Below are 25146 nucleotides of genomic sequence, written 5' to 3' on the forward strand. Positions count from 1 at the left end.
GGAGTTTCACTCTGTTTTCCCAAATGATCTTCCAGATGCACTCCCTCCAATGCGTGATATCCAGCACATAATTGATCTCATTCCTGGAGCGTCATTGCCAAATCTTCCCCATCATAGACTCAACCCAAACGAGCACACTGAATTGAAACGTCAAGTTGACGAACTCTTCACTCGAGGGTATATTCATGAGAGTCTGAGTCCCTGTGCTGTACCTGCACTCCTCACTCCCAAGAAAGATGGCTCTTGGAGGATGTGCGTCGATAACCGTGCTATCAATAAAATCACGGTTAAGTATCGTTTTTCCATTCCTAGGCTGGACGACCTTTTAGACTATATGTCTGGTGCTACAGTTTTTTCCAAGATCGACCTCAAGAGTGGGTACCACCAGATTCGGATTCGTCCTGGGGATGAATGGAAAACTGCATTCAAAACCAAAGATGGACTCTACGAATGGTTAGTAATGCCTTTCAGATTAACAAATGCTCCAAGTACGTTTATGAGGGTGATGACACAGATCTTTCGACCTTTCTTGAATAAATTTGTTGTTGTATATTTTGATGACATCCTCATCTATAGTCAAACTCAAGAGCTCCATCTCTCACACTTAAGGCAGGTTTGTGATGTCCTGCGGAAAGAGAGCTTCTTTGCTAACCTTAAGAAGTGTGCCTTCCTGACTGATCACGTCACTTTCTTAGGGTTCATAGTATCTTCCAAGGGTGTCTCCGCTGATCCAGAAAAAGTAAGCGCGATAGTCGATTGGCCCGAGCCCAAGACCGTAGCAGAAGTACGTAGTTTTCATGGTCTGGCTACTTTCTATCGTCGCTTCATTAGAAATTTTAGTTCGATAATGTCTCCCATTACAGATTGCATGAAGAAATGAGACTTTATCTGGACTAATTCGGCATCCCAAGCATTTAAAGATATCAAGCATAGGATGATCGAAGCACCTGTCTTGCGCCTCCCCGACTTCACTAAGGTATTCGAAATCGCATGTGATGCCTCTGGCGTTGGCATAGGTGGCGTGTTAAGCCAAGCAGGTCACCCTGTCGCGTTTTTTAGCAAAAAGTTAAGTGACGGCAGGTTGCGTTATTCCACCTATGATAAGGAATTCTATGCGGTAGTGCAAACTTTGCGACATTGGCGACACTATTTGCTACCGCAAGAATTTGTCCTGTATTCAGACCATGAGGCTTTAAAGTATCTCAATTCTCAAAAGAAACTAAACCTTCGACACGGCCGATGGATTGAATTTCTGCAAGCCTATACTTTTGTGCTGAAACATAAAGCTAAAGTTGAGAACAAGGCTGCTGATGCGCTCAGTCGACGGATCTTCCTCCTATCCGTGATGAGCACTGAAGTAATTGGTTTTGAAAGGATCAGGGAACAATATACCACTTGTCCCGATTTTAGTGATGTATACCTGACCTTACGAGATGGAGTAGAGAGAGAGCAAGATGATTTCTTTTTACAAGATGATTATCTCTTTCGCTCCGACCGATTGTGTATTCCTCGAACCTCATTGAGAGATTTTCTAGTATGGGAAGTACACGCTGAAGGACTGTCTGGGCATTTCGGAAGAGATAAAACCATTGAAATGGTGGAAAGACGTTTCTTCTAGCCGAGTCTCAAGAGAGACGTGGCCAAAATTGTCGCTCAGTGTCGCACATGTCAACTAGCCAAACAACGTAAACAGAACACTGGGCTTTACACTCCACTACCTGTTCCTGATTGTCCGTGGCAAGATGTTAGCATGGATTTTGTGTTAGGGCTTCCACGTACCTCGACCAAACACGATTCCATTTTTGTACCGGTTCTCTAAAATGGCTCATTTTCTCCCATGTTCTAAGACTTCCGATGCTTCTAGGATTGCGAAACTCTATTTTGACGAAGTCGTTAGACTCCATGGCCTTCCAAAATCTATTGTGTCCGATAGGGATGTTAAATTTATGAGCTATTTTTGGAAAACTCTTTGGCACATGATGGGTACCAAATTAAAATTTTCCTCTGCCTATCATCCCCAAACTGATGGCCAGACCGAAGTTGTCAACCGAAGTCTATAAAATCTTTTAAGATGTCTGGTAGGTGAGCATGCTAGGACTTGGGATCTTGTGTTACCAACTGCCGAGTTTGCATATAATAGTTCGGTCAATAGGACCTTAGGCATGAGTCCTTTCGAAGTGGTGAATGGATATAAACCTAGGCAACCTATAGACTTGATTCCCATGTCTCATCAACATAGAGTCTCTGAGTCTGCACAATCATTTGCTTCACACCTGCATTCATTGCATCAGGAGATCAGCAAACATATTCACTCTAATAACTTAAAATATAAATTCTTTGCTGATTTGCACAGACGTTATAAAGAATTGAATGTAGGCGATTCTATCATGGTAAGAATTAGACCTGAACGACTTCCTTCGGGGATGTTCAAAAAGTTGCAATCTCGTAGTGCGGGACCGTTCAAAGTCCTAAAGAAAATCAGTTCGAATGCTTATGTTGTAGATCTTCCTGAAGACTATGGGATTAGTGCGACATTTAATATTGAAGATTTGGTCCCATACAAGAAATCAACATTCATTCCTTCTGACCCTTTTGTTGATACATCCACTGTTGTTGATCACCCTAATCCAGCACCTGCTATTGAGCCTCCACCTCCACAGTTTCATGCACGCAAAGAACACATATAACATATATTAGATGAGCAGGTTATATCTACCAGGAGAGGAAGCTACCAACGTTACCTTGTTTGGTGGAAAGGTCGACCCGAATCAGATGTATCGTGGATTTCGCGAGTCGAGTTACAGCGCCTTGACCCTGATCTTCTGGAGCAGTACGACAGCCAGCCAGCTCTACACTCGACGGGGTCGAGTTTTTTCCATCCGAGAGGAGTTGATGGGGACATCAGCTAGGTCCCCATTTTATTTGCATATTTGTTTATTTTTATTTTTAGATTTATTTGCATTTTAGGGCTTATTTGTGGGTTATTTGTGTTATTTGTGGGTTTATTAGGATTTATTTTTGTGTAAGGGGATTTATGCAAATTTTGTATTTTGGTCCTATATATAGGGACCTATTTTCATGATTAGGGCTTAATGAAGGTTTAAGAAATTTTCCCCCCACGTATTCTCCTCCTCTTCCTCCTTCTCTTCTCCCTCTTCTTCTGTTTCTGAGTTAAAATTCCACTGAGGTATTCCTTCCGGACTTGGTTCTACACCAGGTACACCTCTATATCACTCTAACCATTTTTCTCAATTTTTATCTTGGTATGCTTCGATATGGACTGGTACGCACCTCGGTACGCCTCGGTATGGGGCGGTATGCCTCGATACGGGCGGTACGGGGCTTGTATCGTCTTGAAGGTATGTTTCGTATCGGTTTCTTTTCGGTATGGTATGGTACGCTCCGTATCGGATGGTATGGGGCGGTACGACAGACCTTGCATCCAAGTATGGTAAGCAATACTGGTTAGCAAATCTTGGTTGCAAGATTCGCCATCTCGGTACCGGAGCCCGTACCATTACCATCCTATTTCAGTATAGGTGCACGGTACGGTAGAAGACAACAAGGTGTATCGAGTGTTGGTATGGTACAAGACTATGTACGGATTTAGTATCGGTCTGGTATGGTACCGATTAGTACGACAAACTTTGCTTGGTTGGTTCACTTACAAAATTGTCTCAAGTCGTGATGTGTACTAGGTTTTGACTAGTAAGATGTGCCCAAAGTTGCGTGGGGCTTGTACAAGTAATGGTTGTCCAAAATAGTTGTATGGGACCTATAAAAGTGAAGGTTGTCCAAAATGCCTAGGCGGTGGAGGCATCTCGAGTCAAAAAAATCTAGAAAATTCATAATACATGATTGCATAATTAAATTATCGCAAGTACATATGTTTGGTTCATAGAGAACACATGAAAAAACATCATATTCTTCCTAGGTAGTGGGCAACTCTCTTCAACTTCTCTCCCTATACACTCCTTTTTTCTTGTTCTGCCCTAACCATCTTTCTCGTGCCACTCATAGTGGAGATGAAGAGGGATATGGGGGCTTAGAGCTATGATGAGGCACATGGATGAAGGGTTGTCATTAGACGGAAAGTGGAATATCTAACATGGATGGCTATAATCTAAAAATGAAACCATATTTAAAGTACTTTTTAATTATGATGTTTAAAACACTTTGATGCACACAATTCAAACCTTATTAGTACCCATGAAAAAAAACATGGTCAGAATTTGAACTTTTGAAGTGATAAATAATATCATAAATAGGTGCCACCTTCATAGGAAATTGGCCAAAAAGCAACTCAACACTTGCTCAAGCTCTCATCTAGGTTTTCAGGCAGCTGCACCGCTTGGTACCTTGGGAAATTGCCAGGCGCCTAGGAATTTGGGTTGCTGGGGCACCTAAACGGGACCATTTAGGCGGTTGCCTGTGACAACACTGGAATGGGAAATATCTCAATTTTTTTATCCATTTTTTGTGTGCATATCCTTCTAAGTATTGAAATTTGCATGAATACCCTTCGAAAATTGATATTTGCATGTATACCCTTATAAAATACTTGTTTTGCGTGTATACCCTCCATTTTTTTCTTACATGTATGCCCATCCCATCTAATGCTGTTAAAAAATTTGCAGTTTAAAATTAAAAATGACTGAAATACCCCTAATAGGTAGATGTGCAAAAAAAATATTTGATAAGGGTATATATGCAAATAATACTTTGTGAGAGTATTCATACAATTCATATATTTATGAGGGCTTATATAAAAAAATCTAATTTTATTTTTTCTATTTTAACCTGTTTTAGTTTTCAGTGAGATCTGTTAACCTGTTTCCACTTTAGAAATAAAAATATATTTTTATAATTTTAATTAATTTTTAATTTACATAAATATAATTTTGGCTAATTATGTTAACTGAATCGTTATATCAAAAGTATTCATACAAAAATAGTGTTTTATGAGGGCAGGCAAGTAAATATCAATTTGGAGGGCATTCGTGCAAAATTTAATATTTAGAAGGGTATTTATGCAAAAATCTAAGAATTTTTTTGTGTGTATACCCTCCTAAATATATGAAATTGCATGAATATCCTCTAAAATTACTATTTTTATGTCTACCCTTATAAACGTTTCTTTTTGCATGTTTATCCATTGATGGTATTTTCATTATTTTAATTTTAAACCGCCAACTTCTTAACGGCATTAAATGGCAAGCGTATACATATGAAACAAGTATTTGATGAGGGTATACATGCAAATATCAATTTTGGAAGGGTATTCATGCAAATTCCAATATTTAGGAGGGTATGTATGCAAAAAATTCTTTTTTTATTACAATAGAAAACTCTTGCATTTTGATCGAATTTGTTTTAGGGCTTCTAAGCTGGGCCTCGAGCAAAAGATTCCAAGAAAATGTGGAAGGGTGCCTTAGTCAATAATCTATCTTACAAACTAGTGGTTGCTTCATTTCTTTTAAGGAAACCTGTGATAGCTGTGTGATTACAGGCTCATGTTAGAAAATATGCATTTTGTTTTCTCATGATAACAGCAGCTTTTAGTGGCTCTTTCAATAAACTGTTTTTAGGGGAAAACTAGTTCATATGAGCAACCAATACATATGTTTTTCTTTGCAATAATACAATATTATGTCATATTGTATATACTTGTGCAGTTGTGCTAATTAAGTGCTTTTATTGTGCATATTTTTTTTAAAGAATATTTATATACAATTTGCTAAATAAATGTTTTCCATAACAAACATTATGTGTATAAATCCATATAGTAAATGAATTAGAACAATAGCTTTCATTGATACAGATCATAGGTTCCAATGTTACAGATAAATTATTTCATAAGGCATACAATCATTGCAATTTTACTTCTATAAATAACGATTTTTCACTGTTTTCTAGGCAATCACATGAGGATGTCATCAACTTATGCAAAAAGTGTGCTTTCTCTTCAGAAAGCCGCTTGGGGACTATCAGAGAGCCTTGCTGATATTCCGCCTTGTCTTTCTGTGAGTATATTATCTTAGATTACATATCCAAACATATAGTCTTGCTCTCTTAGAAGTTTATTATCTTTAATCAGTATGAAGTTTATATAATATTTGATTTAGATTTGTTATGTTAGTTATTGTTAATAGTTTTCAAAGGATACTCTGGTATCCTAATCAACTTGACAACTTGAATACATTCCAAACATAATGTACATAGGTTGTAGAATACTTGTTTGTTCAACTTTTTTTTTTTTTGATTTAACTGTTTTCCATCTATGGTTTATCTTATTTCTAGCAGACTATACCTGACTAATTGAAAGAAATTGGATCCTCTTTTATCATTGACTTTTAGTAACTTATCACCAGCAGTAAGCACGTGCAATGAATGGGGGCAACACATGGATGTGATCTCAAGATTAAAATATTCTAAATTTTATGTTACATGATATTGTGCTCCTACTTTGGTTTCTATTTTTTTTTAATACTTTCTTATAGAGGTGGCAATGGGTCAGATTAACTTCCATCATTTAGTCAAACTGGCCTTGAACCAAACTGAATTTGACATGCTAGCAGGTTGGGCAAGGCCTACCCAAACAAGTTGGTGGGTCAATTGGGTTGGCCCAGACTTTACATATACCCAAGTCAATAGTCGATGAAGTCATTCTCTCAAGATGCAAGTTAAATGTTGCATTACTATAAGATGCATTTTTCCTAAGCAATACCAGATGTCTGGATCATCTAGATAAGTAAAAGGTATCAAGGAGTAAGAAGGTGGGCTGGTTGGATAGCAGTTCCACACAAGAATCAAATCCATCTACAAAATGATTAAACACCTCTTGCTCAAGATTGGATTCTTTCCATCAACTTTCTCATTGATTATGGGTTATATTGATATATTTAGATTTTGAACAGAATTTGACTGCCATACAAGGCCTACTAAACCAATCTGAGGCTCGTCTAGTCGACGACCAGTTCGGTATGATACAAGTCTATACCATGCCGTGCCCGGGCATACTGAAATAGGGAGAGGGCGGGGGAGAGGGAGGAAGAGAGGAAGAGGGAAGGAGGGAGAGAGAGGGGGAGAGAGAGTAAGGGAGGAAGAGGGAGGGAGGGGGAGAGAGAGAAAACCCTAACCCTACGAAATTGGTGGTCAGAGAAAAGAACAAGGGGAGAAAGAGGGATAGGGAGAGGGTGGAGTGGGAGAGAGAGTTCAATCGAGAGTCATGCATATTTCGTCTTGTCGGACTTGGAGTAGGAGTCATTGTCGTATGATCACGCTGGTAGATCTCCCCATCATGGCATTGCCATCACCGTCACATGATCTCCCATTATGGCGGAAGAGGGGGAAAGAGATCAACTGAGAGAAGGAGAGGGAGAGATATCGAGCGACGATTAGGACCACAAGCAAGGGTAGGGGTGGGGGGAGTGGCTCGAGGGTTAATAAGGGTCGAACCACCCAGACCGCCCAAACCATTCCGGTTCGGCTAACCTTGCTGCCATGTTTATAGCTTATCAAAGTTCTTTCAGATTGTAATTAATATGCTGATAATGTAGCTATTAATGTTATGATGCATATATGTGTTTTTTTTGGTGAGATTATATGTGCTTCTTCAAACTTCAACAACCAGAACTATATTTGCCGCACGTGGATACCTGTCTTGCTACAACAATTCATTTGTTTTTGTTCATGATATAATAGAAATATCTAAATATGTATCTTTCAGCATTTATCTCAACTACCATGTTTTAGCATATTCAGGTAATCCTGTATCTAGAATTTTTTAACTTTAATCTGGAAATCCTATGCTTGAGGCATTTTGTCTTTTCCAAGGGCAATGCATTAGTACATTTTGTTTTGCAGTTTTTGGTTAATATATTACCAAAAGAATCTCTTCTGTGGAAATTGAAGATGCTAAGATCAGCATCGTTTTATGTCAATTCTCGTCTCCATGCTGTCAAAGCTCAGGCGCTGATACTTGCCAGGTACTTGATATATTATTTTCTAATATAATTACCATAGGTGTAGGAAAATAATGTTGACAATGAATTGAAGAGTTTTATGGAGTTTGCATTATTTTATAACAAATTTCAGAAAAAAATTGCCAGCCTTGCCCTTTGTTTAATTACACACTTGTAGTGCTGGAAATTGGCTGAATTTGGGTCGAGCAAATATGAGATGTCAAATAGGCTCAACCAAAAAGTCCAACCTAAATTGATGTAAAATTAGGCCCTTGTGAGGTGCATTTCCAGGCCTATGCATTTGATTGGTGTTTCCATTTATTGTGAACATTGTTTGGCCCTTTATTACAATAACTTTGATATACTTGTGAGTTGTGACAATCAAATAATGCTTCTTCAATTGCAATTGACATAACCAAACATTTCAGAAAAATATAATTAAGTGCACTTGACAGAAAGATGATCCCCCATTTTTTGTTTGCAAAGTAGATGATCCTCCGGTTTCCTAAGTTTGGTAAAATATGATGTATAAAGAACTAGTTCTTAGTTCATATGAAAAGCATCTTCTTTGCTGCTTTTTTAATATAAAAGCAGAAATTTTGGCTTTTTTTGTTTCTGATCAAACAATCATCTGCTTATATCTCATTATCTCATGTTCATTTTAATACAACTTGAACAAGGATATGAAAGACCAAGAATTTAAGTAGTGTACTCTACCAATCCATACCGGCTGTGCTATATCAGGCTGGAACCAGTACCTGGTTTGCCCTCCTTCTTGTGTTTACCAGGGGATGTGCGATACCTATTAAGGCGTGCTATACACTGTTGACCCCTTCCCTAACAATTTATGCTTTTGGGTTCTAGTGGTTAGTTTTTTTTCCTTTTTTTCTGGTAACATGGTATCAGAGCTGAAGGTTATAGGTTCAAATCCCCATTCGGGCCATTTTCTTTTTCTTATTCACTTGTTTGTTATCTGGAGTCTTTTCTTCTTTGACTTGTTCCCAATTGTTATCTTGGGTCATTCTTGATTTATCTATGACTTCCCATTCATGGTCTGGCCCACACATGAGGGAGGCCAGGGTCGTTAAGCCCCAACTTTCATGACTAACACCTTATTAGCTTAAGCTTATGGTTTCTAGTGGTTAGTTAACAGTGGTATCAGGGCTGAAGGATATGGGTTCAAATCCCCATTCAGGTCATTTTCTTTTTTCTTTTTTAAATTCACTTGCTTGTTGTCTTGAGTCTTTTCTTCTTTATCACATTCCTGATTGTTATCTTGAGTCATTCTTGACTCATTTATACCTTCATGTGCATTGTCCAGGCTGCACATGAGAGGGACAACTGGTGTTGAGGCCTAAGTTACGTTGTTGACCCTTTCCCTAAGAGTTTTAAGCTTTTGACATCTAGTGGTTAGTAACAGTACTTACACTCGTTATAGCTTGTATCGACTAGGTTCCTGTATAGCTACTGAAACCAATACTTCAAACCAAGGTATGCTGAACCGACCGGAACCGATCGGTTCAGCCTGTACCGAACCGGTGCCGACGTGCACCGGTACGGTACAGCGTATAAAAACGGTTCCGATCCAGTTTGGGTCGGAACCGGTTGGTTCCATATTTGTACCGGTGCAAACCGGGCCGATTCGCATCGGCCCAATTATTTTTTCCCCACGCACTCGCGCGTGGGGCAGCACGCCCCGCGCGCTGGGAAGAGCGCCCACACGGGTTCCAGCCCGCGTGGGCGACTCAATACCTAATGCCACTCTGTAGCATTTAACGCGGATGCGTAGATTTTTTTTGGAGAAACGCGCGCGGACGCGCGACCGGTGAATCGGGCGCCCGCGCGCGATTTCCTACGTCGGAACCGCGCCCACGGCAGCGTGCCCACACGGGCTGGCAGCCCGCGTAGGCCATTTAATGCCACTCTGTGGCACTTAACGCGTTCGTGCGCGTCCGCGGATGAGCGCGGACGCGTTGTTTTTTGTTTTGTTTTGTTTTGTTTTTTTTACGTCCGCGCGCGCGGGGCCACGGACGCGGACGCGCACGCGGGGCCGGTTCGGTACCGGTGCTCACCGGTATGTCGGTACGGTCGGTCCGACGAACCTTGCTTCAAACCTTGTGAAGGATACTATATGCACAGTCATGTATCTGTGAAAATCTTAGACCTAAGTTTCTCCCTTTTTCTTGTATCAGATACATCTCTTTTTGGAAGAAGGAAGATATGCCATGCTGAAATAATCTTATATTTACTTGTATCTGAGAGCATGAGGAAAGAGTTGGATGCAAATTATGTTGTGTTTTCTTCTAATAAAATCAAATTTTGGATTGTCCGTTTTAGAATTGGTTAAATCCATAACAATCAGTTTCATTTGTAGAACCTGAACCCACCCAATCCTATATTATCTTGGTTTACTTTGCAGATCCAACCTCATTAGCTACTATGTTGCTTATCTTGAAGGTTCATCTGATCTATTTTACCGCCCTTCAGTCAAGGCTCGGAAAATTATTGTCACGCCCCGAGCCCGAGGCGTGGCAGACGCCGCACGCCCGTACGGCGGGCCGCGCAGGCGTGCAAGGCATCGGATTACATCAAAGCAAATACAGATGTTTAAAACTGACATAAATATTTAAGTTATTCAAAAGCAGTCTTACAAAATTTCAAATAACATATGCTGACGTAAGTCAAATACTCTAATCAATCTAACTAAAGGATCAATAACTGAAGAAATCGTCGGAAAATCTAGCGCACTCCTCAATCCCGTGAGATCAAGCCTCTGGATCTGAAAAATGGAGAAAACAGAATAATGAGCTACACTAGCCCAGTAAGCAACAAAATACCCCAAAGTGGGGTTAGAGCATATCAGATCAAAATGCAGGATAATGTCTGGAATAAATAACATCATTTTACTGTTTTCAAAACTTATTATCATTTTTTCAAAAATATGATATCAGAATCTCAACATGATAGGCTACGACCACGTAATCCAGTGGCATGGGTTGAACAAAGTGCCAAATCCACTATTTTTATCCACCGATGGCAGCCGGTGTTGCACAAAAGTGCCAAATCCACTATATTTACCCACCGATGGCAGCCGGTGTCCAGAAACCACTATTCTAATCACCAGTGGCGCGGTGTCGGAACCGGTTCCTCATAGATTACAAGTCGACTGGTCCAACGTATAATCCCCATTGGCGGGGCCAGAACAGAACAGAACAGATCATAGCCATGCTGAGAATACATATATATAAAAACAGATTTCATAAATTTTTCAGTCATAGTTTACGGATTTCAAAGCATAATTTTCAAATGAAATTTAACATGCCAGACCCATTTTACTAAATACAAAACATATTTCAGAATTTAATCTATTTATCAAATAATTTGGAAATCACACTCGAAGTATTAAGTTACTTACCTCTTCTCGCTTAATCCCTACTTCAGATAGGCGGAACAGGTTCACCTGTTTAAATTTAATTAATTTCTTGTTAATTTCAGAATTAAGCAAAATCCAAAAATAATACTATTGGACACGGCCCAACAGGGTCCAGAGTTGGCCCATAATGGGCATGGCCCGATAGGGCCCATATCGGACACGGCCCAATGGGCCCGCATAGACCCGGCCCAATAGGGCCCCCAAAGTTGGCCTTTAAAAGGATCATTTATGCAATATAATTTTTTTATAAGGATCAAACATAAATTGCGGAAGACTTTTTTTTGTGGAATAATACACTGTCAAAGGCTTAACTGCAAAATTCCATTTATTGGCCAAACGGGTTCAGGTTTCGGGTTTCGGATTTCGGATTTCGAGTTTCGGGTCTGAACTGGATTTCGGGTTTCGGGTTCGGATCTGAACTGGATTTCGAATTTCGGGTTCGGGCATGAACCGGATTTCGAATTTTTGGTTCGGGCATGAACTGGGCCCAAGTTGGGCCCACAAAGGTATGGCCCAACTGGGCCCAACCGGACTGAACTGGGCCCAAGTTGGGCCTGAAATCGATAGGGCCCAACGGGCCCAGTTTGGCCCGTGATGGGCCTCCTCCTTCCCCAAATCCCCCACGGACAGGGAAGAAGGAATAATCGGAAGAGAAGGGGGCGGCAGGGTGGCCGGCTTGGGTGGCCAGGGGCGGTCGCCCGGTCGACGGCCAGCCGGCCGCAGTAGCGGTCGGCGGCCGTTGCGGTGGCCGAAGTCGAGGAGCAACCGAGATGATCTCGGTTTGAGGGGCCGAACAAAGGAGGAAAAAAAATCATGTTATTTGGCATGAGAACAAAGATAAGGGGGAGGGAGGCTCACCGGCGATCAACGGAGATGGCAGATCTTGGCCGGGGGAGGCTCGATCCAGTGGTCAAGCAGCGGCGGCGGCGGCGCTTCCGGAGAGGAAGAAGATCCAGAAACAGGGGAAAGCTTGTGAAGGGGCTTTGGATGGCGCTCGGCCGGGAGAGCACGCCGGTCACCAGACAGGAAGAGGAGGGAAGGAAGGAGAGGAGAGGAAGAGTCGGAGGAGGGCTCGGAGGTTTGGGAGGAGGAGGAAAAGAAAGGGCTTTATAGCCCTTTGGTAACTGCTCTCCGCCGCGTGAATCGCGGCGGTCGAGCGTGATCCGCGGCCGTGATTGGCCGCGGTTTCACCGGAAAAGGGGGGGTGCCGCGGGATGCTTGCGGCGCCTTGCCCCAATTGCTCCCGGAGGAGCCGGAGAGGATCGCCATCGCGATCCTCTGTCCGGTTCCTCCCATATTAGGATCGGGGCTGAAGTCGGCTGGGGCTGCCGACTTCAGCCCCGTATCCCACAATTATAAACTCTGAAAATTCTACTAATAACAATTTATCTTTTGTTCACTATTCGCTAGTAGGAGGAATTATTTTGAAGTTTCTACCAAATAGTTTTCCTTTTTTTCACGAAGTCTCTTTTCTTTTCCGAAATTGCTTTTGCCAGATTTTGGAAGTCCTCTCTCCATTTAACTTGAGGGTCTTTTTTGAGATGAAGACATTTATGTTTCATGAACTTCTTGTAAGAAGTTCTCAAACTTAGACAGACCACACTGTGACCAACAAAAAGCTGACCCTTAAGAATGAGATGTTGCTCACAGGTCAAGGTCTGGGGAAGGATAAAGTATTACTGTTAAGCCATTTGTGCATGTTCTACCATAAACAACTAAATTTGGTTACTTTAACATTTTAAGTCTTAAAGTTCTCCAAAATTTGGGCATCTGGAGCTTTGACAGTGTTTTGAGTCTTTTGACTATTAATTTTTGGTCTCGCTTTTTGGTAAGCCATCTTTCTTCAGTTTGCAGCTGCATGGTGAGCACAGAGAAAACTAGCCTTTCATCTATATTTAGTTCCAATGCAGTTTCTTTTGTGATATATCACCAGTATATTCATATTCTTGTCATAACATGCATTATTGTGCTGCAAGCTACTCATTTTTTCCAGGACTGCACATGAGTAGCCAGTCTAGTAAGATATGTTTGTGTATGCTTCTTGCAAACTGTACATATAATCTATGCATATTTGGTAAGAGTGTTCAAATTTGATGACATATTTCCAGAATGATGGGGTTGACATTGCTGTCCTTTTAGTGGAAGGGATCAATTGTTTCCCAGCCGTGAAGAAGCTGAAAGACTTTGTAGTGCACTGCCAAATTGCAGAATCCGTCATTTTAAGGATGGTGGTCACAACATTTTCCTGGTACGGGTGCTGATTCTTTTTCTCCTCCAATCTTCTTTTGATAAGCTTTGTCAACACTTCTTGAAAATGAAAAGCTCCTCTGGTTCTTGTGGAACATGAAGAAATTGTGTTGCCATTTTCTCCTTTTTACATAGTTTTTCTTGAACCCATATCTTGATCTAAATTTAATAAATTGAAAGAAAACTATAAACTGTACTTCAATCAATATCCTGTAATCATCGGTCGAACATTGCTTTAATAGATGTAAGTGTCTAATTTATTTTATTTTAATTTCTCATGCCAAAAAGAGAAATTAGAATAAGGCTTCTTGGCCACGGTTATATTATGTTCGATACCCAGTGAAGCTTATAGCAAAGGAGTTCATTATCAGATTTTTTATGGTTATTATGCTAGATAACTAGTGATGCTTATAGCAAAGGAATTCACTATCAGAAACTTTCTATCTATATTTATCATGAAAATCAGAAGGTTTTTTTGTATTGAACCTATGATTCTAAATCTAGGCTTTTAGGGGGTTGGAAACCATTTTGCTCAGATATTTAGCATGTTTTGTTTTAATTTTCTTGCATATATGATGTGAAAATATCTGATTGACATGTCGTTCAGTAGATATACTGTATCACCAGATGTTCTATATGTATGCTTGAACTGCTGGGTGGAACATAAAGTTGTCAATGTCTGCCACTGAAATTATGGTACCATTGCATTTTATATATGAATTGTGATTGATTTTTCAGCTCGTGGCTAATGTATATGATTAATGGCAACTATCTCATATTGATGCAGGAAGGTGGCATCGATTTGTTGACCACAATAAGGGGTGCTGGTTATTTCCGCCGTTCAAGCCAGTTAGACTATGTGTCAGATTATTTATTGCTTACTCCTGATGAGTTCCAAAAGGCAACAGAACAGTACAGGTACAAAAAGTTTTCATACATTGTTATGGTATTACTGTTCTTTTCGCTGTGGAATTCCAAGATTCTTGGTCAAATTCTTCCCTATATTCCATCAAAAGTCTCTGATGGCTTAGCATTTATGCGGTTCAGATGGATTGACCTTGCTATGAGCCCGGTCATGCTGTCAACTTTAGAGGATGGCAGAGTAGTAAAGGGCCTTGCAGGGATTCCTTTGGAGGGACCTGCTGTGCTTATTGGGTACCATATGCTGATGGGTTTAGAATTGGGTCCTCTGTTCACAAGGCTCTTTCTTGAAAGGAAAATCCATCTTCGAGGCATTGCTCATCCATTTATGTTTGATAGGGCTTCAGAATTGCTTATGCCAGATTCATCATCATTTGATAGTCATAGACTTTTGGGTGCTGTTCCTGCCTCGGCGGCCAATTTCTATAAGCTTCTGTCAAGGAAGTCATTTGTTTTACTGTACCCTGGGGGTGCGCGTGAAGCTCTTCATAAAAAGGTAACTTGTTATCATCATCATAGTCATTTCTTTAGTAAGATAACAATTAGTAATTTGTTCTCAAACTAGCTGCTTTCCAATAATAAGACTTATGAGAACTGGATTTCAAGATCTTTAATATATTTTTCCTAAGCATAACAGATTTTGAGATAGTTGAGAAGTTCTCAAACAGAAAAGTTGGCAAAAGAAAATCAGAGATCCAATATGTATTAAAGCATGGCAGGATTAGGAAGAAGATCCCTAGGTTTATAGATTTAGGATGAAAACATTGAAAATTATGTGTTGGTGGATAAACAAAAATGTACTTGAATTTAGGCTAAAGTTAACTAAATAGGTGGTTCTTATGAGCATTTTATGAACAGTGTCCAGGGCTATAGTAGGGGAATCCATAATCTGATTGAGATTAATGAGCATCTTGAGGGACCTTACCAAATTTTAGCGTGGTTATAATTGTACTTAGACCTGAACTTGGTTAATAGTTGAACAGGATGGCTAGGGCCTTGAGGATGGCAAGGACCTCGAGTTCATGGCTCTAGGGTCTGGGAGGTTCTTTGAGGTCAAGAAAATTGGATAAGACAATGGGCATCAGGAAAAAAGAAAGAATAAAGAATAGCTAGTAAGACAAAAGATTCCCTTCTACTGAGATGAAGACCTTATATAAAAAAGTATTCAGCCCCTTCTCTTTGGAAATAAGGGCTACTATTATAAGTCTAGAAGGATCACAAGACTGTTGTGGGCCACTTTGTCCATCTCGGATAGGTTTGGACAAGGGTCGGGAGATAAATGGGTCTAGATCCCTAGTTCTTGGTTCTCCATATTTTCTATTATTTTCTTTGAGAAATTTGAGTTGAGTAGATTGAAGAAACTGCTTTTTTCTCTCTCTGATCGAATCAGTGAAAGAGTTTGATTTGCCTTTCTTAAAAAAATTTCTATGACCTAACAAAAAAGGGACTCAAACAGGCTTATTATACGTAAAACAGGATTTAAAAATGAACCCTTAAAATATCCATACAAATTAATCCGAAAATTACAAGAAAAATAAAATACGAAAAGCTCTACTAACTCAATGACCTTTAAAATAGAAGTTCTTCGTTCACTCCTAGCTTACCAAGATCATAAGAAACTCTAGTCGACCCCAAAAACGGCAAGCTAGATGATGCATGCTATGATGGTACAAAACCTCTCTTCTCACTTTAAATCTTAGCATGGTTATATCGATTATCTTTAAATTTTATTAATTGTTCAAAATTTCTTTCCAAATTTTTGTCACCTCACTGCCCTTTCAAATTAAATCATTCTCAATTGTGAAACTTGTAACTACATACAATAGTGATATCACGGAATGAAATATTCATGCATTATGGTCTAAAATTTTTATATTGCTTGTTGGACTCCAAATGTTTGCTCAGTTCAGTTTACTTTCTTTTTGGTCTAGATATTCATAGTCCAACTCATTTCATTAGCCACTGTCATTCAAATATGCAAGCATGATTAAATGTACATGTTGGAACAATACGTTTATTAGCCATCTTATGAATTATGTGTCCATAGTTGCACGAGTGGGTAATTGATTTCCAAACGAATTTTAATTCCAAAAGTTTCATTAAGAGATAAAACATCATCCAGCTGATAGGTCTAACTTTTTGATTCTTTTAAGTAAAATTTTGCTAGCGAATTAGGGCTTAACCTAGTGGTACACCCCTCTGCTTAGCATCCAGAGGTTCTTGGTTCAGTAGTGGTGAGTCCTCAAACATCTGAACCTAGGAAATTATAGTGTGGGTGGGTTCCCTCTCTTTCTCTCTCTAAAAAAAATCACAAATTTTGAGGAAGAAAGTTAGTGAACTATAAGAAAAGTATTTGTCAGCAGGTACTATGGATTGCTCATATACATGGGACTGGTCAAATTATTGATGTTGTTTATGTTCAATTTCTTAGCTTTCATTTTTTTGTTTGCTTAGTTTATTTGTGGACCTTCCTGCTTTCTAGGGTGAGCACTACAAATTGTTTTGGCCTGAAGAACCAGAGTTTGTCAGGATGGCATCAAGGTTTGAGGCCACAATAATACCATTTGGTGTTGTTGGAGAAGATGATATATCTGAAGTGAGTACTACTTTAAATACTTGTATTTTGTTATTATTGCACCTAGTATAGAATTTATGTGATCTAGTTTTGCATATGCTAGATAATAGGATTTTCTTGTCCATAACCCTTGCCTCTGCCTCACATTATTGTCAAAAGGTAATGGCAAATGGGACTCAAGGCATGTCACTGGGAATTTCTTCATGGTGCAGATAATTCGATCAAAACCTAGTTATAGAGCTTCTATTCAGGGTAGACTTCTATGCCTTAAATGAATATAAATGGATGGTATGAAAAAGTCTGTTCACCTTATGAACGAAGAGTACCCTTGCATCTCAGCTAACTTGGACCAAATTGGTCTACCTTAACAAATATGGCATAATAATTTTCCTGAAATTTTACTTTAAAAGGATTGCAGAGAAAAAGATTTAACCAATGCAATAGAGATAGAAACTTGCAAATACAAATTAGTAATGATAGAGAATATTGGACTTATGTAATATCAAACCATCAGAGTAAATCCCTCCCCACAATTCTCTTATACCTAACCACTTCCTTTTGTCTTCCCAAATATCAGTCCATTATGTCACCTCTACTGTTAGCATCCCTTTGGTAGAATTATTGGTCAAAGTTCAATGTAGCTATTCTACCTATTCTTTTATCTCAAAAAAGGTACCTGATAACTGTAATAACATTGAAGTGATCATAAGTTGATTCTTGCCTCTTTGTGTCTCAACTCTTACCCATTTAACCTGTGGTCAATCCTAAAAGGACCCGTGCTGCAATGTCCCCTAATCCACATGGGCCATAGGTCGGGTTTGTTCTAATATTATTTGTAATAATTCAGAACGTCATCCAAAAAGGCTTGTCAAAAGTGTTATTAAGGTTCTTTGACTCTATATAAGTACTTAAGATCTACCTAGTGCATAACCGATGTGTATAGGTGGCAATCGGGTCAGGTCAAACAAGATATAGGTTAGGTTAGATCAAGGTCCGCCGTACCGGTACCGGTCGGCGTATCGGTGGCCGGCCGGACCGATACGGTACCGGTCCGGTCCGGTACGTACCAGCCGGTACCGTACCGGCCGGTACCGCGAGCCAGAAATTTGGATTTTTTTTTAAATGTTGTCTCTGTTGGATCTTAAATTAAGTGAAGATTGATATTTTTTTATTGCTTTTTTCATGATTTTTGATGTTTTTATGTTTAAATTTAGGGTTGAAATTTGAAACATAGATGATGCATGTTATGTTTTTCTCCTGTTCCAAACGATAAAATCATACACATAAAATATCTTCAAATTAAGGTACAATCATTTACATACATTTAAAGCACTCTTGGATATCTAAAATCGAGATGAGTGCCGATGGCTCTCGTAGATATCCGGATCATAAGTATAATCAGGAGGATTCAAATCAACCTAATCAGAAGGAACGCGCGTCAGGTTATAAGAACTGTCGGATCTCTCGCTCATGCTCTGGCTCTGAGAAGTGTCCTCTGATTGTGTAGGGGCCCATCCAAATATGGCGGAAGCAAAATCTAATGCACCATATCTATATTCGTCAGGCTGAGGCTGTGGATAATAGAATCCGTATCCGTATGCTGTCGGATTTGCAGTCGTATCCTGTCTTCCTGAACGACCTCAAGGAGCCCGTTTTCTATATCCAATGATATCCTCACGAAATCTATCAGGTGGTCGACCGTGGTCCGTATCCTGTGTAGCATCCGTAAATTGGGACTCACCGGTGAAATAATGACCACCCTCCGGCTGTGTCTTATGAGTACCATACTGTCCTCCGCTCCCTCCATGGCTAGAAGATCCATCACCACCAGAACCTTCATCGCTGCTAGTCCAAGTCTCTTCCTCGACACTCTCCATTGGGATCCTTTGTTTTCCTTTCCTGGCCCTCTCTGTCTGGCTATGTCGTCCTTGTCTGCCGAGCATCTCTCGATCAGCTCTCTCGGAGGGTGTCTCGTACCAATCATGTGGTGAGTGGCTCTCCTGTGCCTGCGGCTGATCAGCTCTGGGATTGCGTGGAATATTATTCTCAGCCCATTGCTCTGGATCGACCTTAGCTTCGGTGGCTATGAAGCTAGCTGGTCATGGAGGTGATCCTGGCTCATCAAGCTCGGACTCCTACTGCTGGCCTACAAGCCAGCCGAATAGTAGATCATCGTCATCAGCAGTGAAGGTTCCGTAAATCGGATCTGTATACTTGAGCTCCACTTCCTCCTGGATGCACTTTAGCCTCAACCGCAAATTGTAATGCACATAAAATAGGTCGTTGAAGCGCTTTTGCGTCAAACGGTTTCTTTGTTTGCTGTGGATAAGGGCGAAGGTGGACCAATTGCGCTCACAGCCACTAGAGGAGACTGTTTGGGAGAGGATCTGGATAGCTATCCGCTTTACATTTCTCGTGGACCCGCCAAAATGCACCCACCATTCAGCTGCAAAAATATTTATGAAAATTACATATATGATAGTTCCATAATAGTAACTAAGTAACACCAGGTGAATGTTTTCCTGATGTGTCACGTACCTGGATTCATATTGTGTTTGCTGACGACAGCCGCTCGTTGGCCAAAACTGTAGCTGCCCTCTCTAAATAATTTGCTCTGTAAAAAATAAGCATAAGAAAATCATGTTAATAATTGAAGATGCCGATATACTTACACATGCTGATAATTACTAAATCATAATTACCTCTTCAAGACATAGGGTCGCTTTTTCTGGATCATGCTCCATCTTGTAAATCACATTACGCAAAGCATCCAGAAGTGTTTCATCCATACCAATTCCATCTATGCTGTACTGAAACCGGGGGTTTAGGTAGTATGCTGCACATATACGAAACTATCTTAGCATAATTATATAATTACATCAATCACTATAATTGTCACTATAATTATATCTTAGCTTACCTGCTAGATGCAATTCCTTACCCATTTGCGCTCCCCACCGTTGCTCAATGATGTTGATGTACGACGGGCCATGTGCTGGATCTGCCTCCAAAATTTGATCATTTGCCTTGACCATCATGTGATACAAAAATCCCATCTGGGGATGATCTCGCTATCTACGGCCTGCAGCACTTCATATAATGGTTTGATAGCCTTGACTATTGTAGTAGCCCGCTGCCAGAATGGCTATCTCGTCACCAAGTCTTCTATCTTGCTCCCTTCAGTGCCGGCATAAGAATATCTACTATCATACCACTCGGGACTGGCAAACGTCTGACGTAGGGCTCCTCTCTTCTCGAGTATGCTATCAAGTGCGATGAAGTTGGTAGCAAACCGTGTGACTCCTAGTCTCAGAATCTCTTCCCCTGCATACTTTCTCATCAGTGAAATGACCCAGTTATGGTTATAAATATACCTGGTAATGCGTTGGGCTGTCTCCACCGTTTGTTGCACCCTACGGATCTTTCCAATGTCCATCAACATGAGATCGATACAATGTGCAGCACATGGGGTCTAGAAAATATGTGGTCGCCGCTCCATCAAGACCTGCCTGGCAGCCTTATATTGCGGCCCATTATCAGTGACGACCTGCATGACATTCTCCTCTCCTACCAGATCAATCACATCCTCCATAAGTTTCAGCATGTACGTGGTGTTGTGCACATAAGACGAAGCATCAACCGATTTGTGAAAGGTCTTCGCATTACAGTATGTCAGGAAGTTGATGATGCTCCGTCTGGTCGGACCGGTCCAACCATCGCACATGATGGTTAGTCCATATATGGGCCACTTGCTCTTGTAGGAGTCAATCCAATTCTCCAGCTCCTCCTTATTGTTGTCAAGAAGCTCACCGTATATGTCCTTCGGGCCTGGAGGAACTACACCGGGACCGGCAGCTTGTATGGCGGCAATGGCAGACCTGTAGTATGTATTGTCTGCCACATTTGCTGGGATGTGGCTGAAATGAAACCAGGATCCAATAGCTTGCCACATAGTTTTCTTCTTATCCTTCATCCACATTGTGTCTACCCTCTGCTGCTTTGAATCTCTGCTGGGGAGAGCATGCGGATCTACATTATGAATTGTCGCTCCTTGTGAAATTTCTTTAGATAACTTCTTTCGTTTACCAAAACTACCCAGCATAGATGCAATCCGGCCACGTTCATTGCCGACCGACTCGTATGCAGAGGGCTCAAATCGAGCCCTATGCCTGGCCACCTCCTCCTGCTGCCACTGATCATCCAGGCTTGCATGTATAACCGCCTAAATATCTGCCTCCTCATCTAGATCCTCAACCTCCTCTGGCTTCCTAGAGTGATAGGAAGGTGGCTCTGCCGCTCGGCGATCAACCTCCGCCCTCTTCTTGGAAGCCATCTCCTTCGCTTCTTTGACCTTAGCGAGATTCTGCCTCATCAGCACACGAATCTCGCTAGGACAATTCGGGCACGTAGCAACCTCACCGGAATTTTCGGCTAAGTGTTGCTTCAACCTGGTTACCCCTCCTCCCTTGAAAATCTTGTCGCAAAAGTTGCATCGAAACTCATGTCGTTGCCCCTCTCTTCCAAGTCTTCGCCCATAAGACTAGCCAATATCACGCTTTGTAGGATTCGTTTTTCTTGATGGCTCCATTTCTATCATAAATGTATAACTTATCAAAAAATTAAGCAATAAAGTAAATTTTCGCATTATCTTATTTTTTAAGTAATTTATAAACTATTTTGTTAAGTTACTTATTAACAAAATTAATGAAATAACATAGGACAAAAAAACCGCACCTTAAATAGTCTCCGCTGGATTTTTTGGGCAGGACCTCCTCCTCAATTTGTAGGCTCTCTCAAATCTTTCCGTCTCTGATTACTCTTCAGAGGCTCACTGAATTTGAGTTACTCTGGACAAGCCAATCTCTCTGAAACACTTCTGGATTTGAGTTACTCTGGACAGAGCCTCTCGTTCGGTTTTTATAACCGAACGAGTGAGGAGAAAGACGAGGTGCAGACAGGGCGACAGGCCTCTCGGCCGAGAGGCCACTTTGGTTTTTGTGTTGTGAAAAGAAAGAAGTGGCCTCTCGGCCACTTCTTTTTTTTTAAAATAAAATAACAAAAAAGAAGTGGCCCGTGGCCACTTCTTTGGGAAACCACACGCGGCGCGTGGTTTCTAAAACCACACGCGGCGCATGGTTTCTAAAACCACGCGCCATGCGGTGGTTTCAAAAACCACAGCGCCTCGTGCTGTGGTTCATAAAAAAAAAATCGTACCGGCCGGTTCGCACCGGTACGAGGCCGGTACCAAGCGGTACCGACCGGTACGGGCTCCGTACCGGCCGGTTTGGCTAAAAGAACCAGAAGATACCGGATTTCTTGTGGTTCCGGTACCGGTCTAGGACCGGACCGATACGTACCGGCCCATACCGGCCGGTACAGGCCGTTACGGCATTCCATGGGTTAGATACATGATAGATCAAAAATTTGTCAACTCGAACTTGACTTGCTTATTAAACGAGTCAAAAATCCACATCCAAACTTGGACCATTTTATTAAATAGGTATTCTAGCTCGATCTACGATGGGTTGAAATAAGTTAAATGGGTTAAACATTGCTACCCTTACCGATGTGGGACTAAATAGCCGCTTGCACGAGTCCTCGCACTTGACCAACTTCACTGTAAATTAGTAGATCAAATCAAAAGATGTGAAGATTTCCCATTTCTGGTATATAATAATATGTTTAATTTGACTTTGAGTAGAGGATCTAGCTAAAAATAATAAAGTAAACCAAAGAAAGGCAACTAGATAGGTGGAAGGCAGGAAAAGCATCATCCAGATGGCTAGATGGATAATGATGGCGAGCAACTTTGATTGGAGTAGTGTGCCAAGTAGAAGTCTGGCGGTGGGTACAAACGAAGGATGTCAACAATGAGGAAGAATTATCAAAATCCTTCTTCCCTTTACTGTGGAAAGCATAGAAACTGGGAACTCTGTTTTGTGGTTAATCAAGTCCATTGCCTTTAGCTAAAATTACAGTCGAGCTAGTACGACACAGCTGGTGGCGACTGGTTACAACCTTAAATCCAAGCCATCCGAGTAAGATGCATACACAAATTGTGGAGAAAAGACTGGCACAAAAATCATCTTCCAAAGATTTTTTATGTCAACAACCTAGGGAACCAAACCTTTTCTAAACAAAATGGATTTTATGATAGACCATGGCTTTAGGTTAAGAAGCTTCTGACAAAGGTTTGAACATAATTTTTATTACTGACTATCAACGTAAAACTAAAAGCTTCTGCAGGAGTATTTCATGCTGCTAATTCAAATTTGTGCTCCAATTACTTCCTTACATTCATATCTACAAGTGAGTACAACTTTTGACGCAAGTGTCTTTAGATTCGTTGGCAGACTTCATTTCACTAAACCTATTTGCAAATGTCTAACTCTCCTCACAAGGCCCCCCTGTAGAATGTTTCCTGACCATGATAGACCATGGCTGTAGATTAAGAAGGCTCTGACAAAGGATTGAACATATTTATTTTTTACAATTGATTAACATAACACTAAAAGCTTCTCCAGGAGTATTTCATGCTGCTAATCAAATTTGTGCTTCAATTACTTCTCTACCATTCATATCTGCAAATTAATATAACTTTTGACACAAGTGTCTTTAGATTCTTGGCATACTTCTTTTCACCAAACCTACTTCTAATTGTCTAACCCTCCTCACAAGGCCCTTCGGTAGAATGTTGCCTCATTCATTTCCTCCTATGATGCCACTAAACCTAACAGCCACTTCATATTATGTATCTAGCTTAGCTGCTTTGTACAACCTCTCCAATTTTTTCATCATGTGTCAATCAGTATGAATTTACATTTCATTGAGCTTGCTGTAATACTCTCCGTGATACCATATCCGCATCCCAATTCTTTTTTGCACTATTTAATGTGCACGTGCATATTGCATATGGGACTAATTTGCAGTACAAGGAAAACTGGTTTTGCAATAAAAAAAATTCTAACTACAAACATTTCTCAATAGAGTTTAAATATAAATAAGTAGTTATACAAACAAAAAAATTATTTTGCTAAAATATGCTAATGAATATAACAGCTTTTGATTATATTTAATAAGAGGTCAAGTTTTGAATTCCATATAAATTTGATCTGGGCTTCCGGATTGAATGGCACATTGAGGTATCTCAAGTATAGTTAAAAATTTTAAACATTATAAGGCTATTATGGAAAAGGGGCATTTTGAAAATAATGAAAGTATTCTCATGCTTGTTCCCACACTTATGTAGTTTCAATTACTTGGATATTACACATTGAGAGTCATAATCATTAACAAAATTTAGAACATAGGGGCATTCTGGGCAAAAAGATGTATTTTATTATTACAAGAATATTTTGCAAGAGGGATAATTTGAGATCTATATTAGCACACTTATATAGTCTTTAGGATAGGGGCATTGTTGAGCAAGAAGAAAGTTGTTTAGAAAGGGTATCATAAGAATAGTTTTATCTTGGAAAAGGGACATTTTAAGATCTACACTGGCACACTTATGTAGTTTTAAGATGGGGCATTTTAAGAATAGAAATTTGTTTAAGAGGGGTGTTACAAGAATAGCTAAAAATTTCATTATATTATATGATAGGGTTATTTTGAGAATAATGAAAGTTTCCACATGCTTATTACCACACTTTTATTGTTTTACTTCTAATTAATTAGATACTGTTCGTTGAGCATCATAATTGTTGACAAAATTTAGAGTATAGGGGGATTTTGTACAAAAAGATATATTCGATTGCTATAATAATATCTTGGGAGAGGGATATTTTGAGATCTATATTGCACATTTATATTGTCTATAGGATAGGGGCATTTTGAGTGCAAAGAAAGTTGTTTAGCGGGGGTACTGTAAGAATAATTAAAAACTTCAAACAATGATTATGGGATGAGGCATTTTGATAATAATGAAAGTTTTCGTGTAGTGATTCCCACACTTACAAATGGTCCCTATAGTTCTTTTTTCCATCTTTTGTGACTGATTTTTCGTT

General features: G+C 40.2%; 1 protein-coding gene across 2 annotated transcripts in view; it reads left to right on the top strand.

Moving 5' to 3' along the window:
- The window catches only part of LOC103715323 (phytyl ester synthase 1, chloroplastic-like), a 44505-nt gene that overhangs the window by 15504 nt on the left and 3855 nt on the right, over positions 1-25146 (top strand). The window contains exons 6-11 of one of the 2 annotated variants that reach the window (XM_039129890.3): positions 5917-6023; positions 7867-7988; positions 13537-13645; positions 14432-14562; positions 14692-15061; positions 17048-17161. In XM_039129890.3, the coding sequence (XP_038985818.1) occupies positions 5917-6023; positions 7867-7988; positions 13537-13645; positions 14432-14562; positions 14692-15061; positions 17048-17161 (953 nt within the window). The remainder of the gene's footprint in view (positions 1-5916; positions 6024-7866; positions 7989-13536; positions 13646-14431; positions 14563-14691; positions 15062-17047; positions 17162-25146) is intronic. The other variant, XM_039129891.3, reaches the window with a different exon arrangement.

The sequence above is a fragment of the Phoenix dactylifera genome, chromosome 12, assembly GCF_051530095.1.
Source record: "Phoenix dactylifera cultivar Ajwa chromosome 12, Ajwa_hap1_PhDact_Kaust_v1.1, whole genome shotgun sequence".
Taxonomy (NCBI): Eukaryota; Viridiplantae; Streptophyta; class Magnoliopsida; order Arecales; family Arecaceae; genus Phoenix; species Phoenix dactylifera.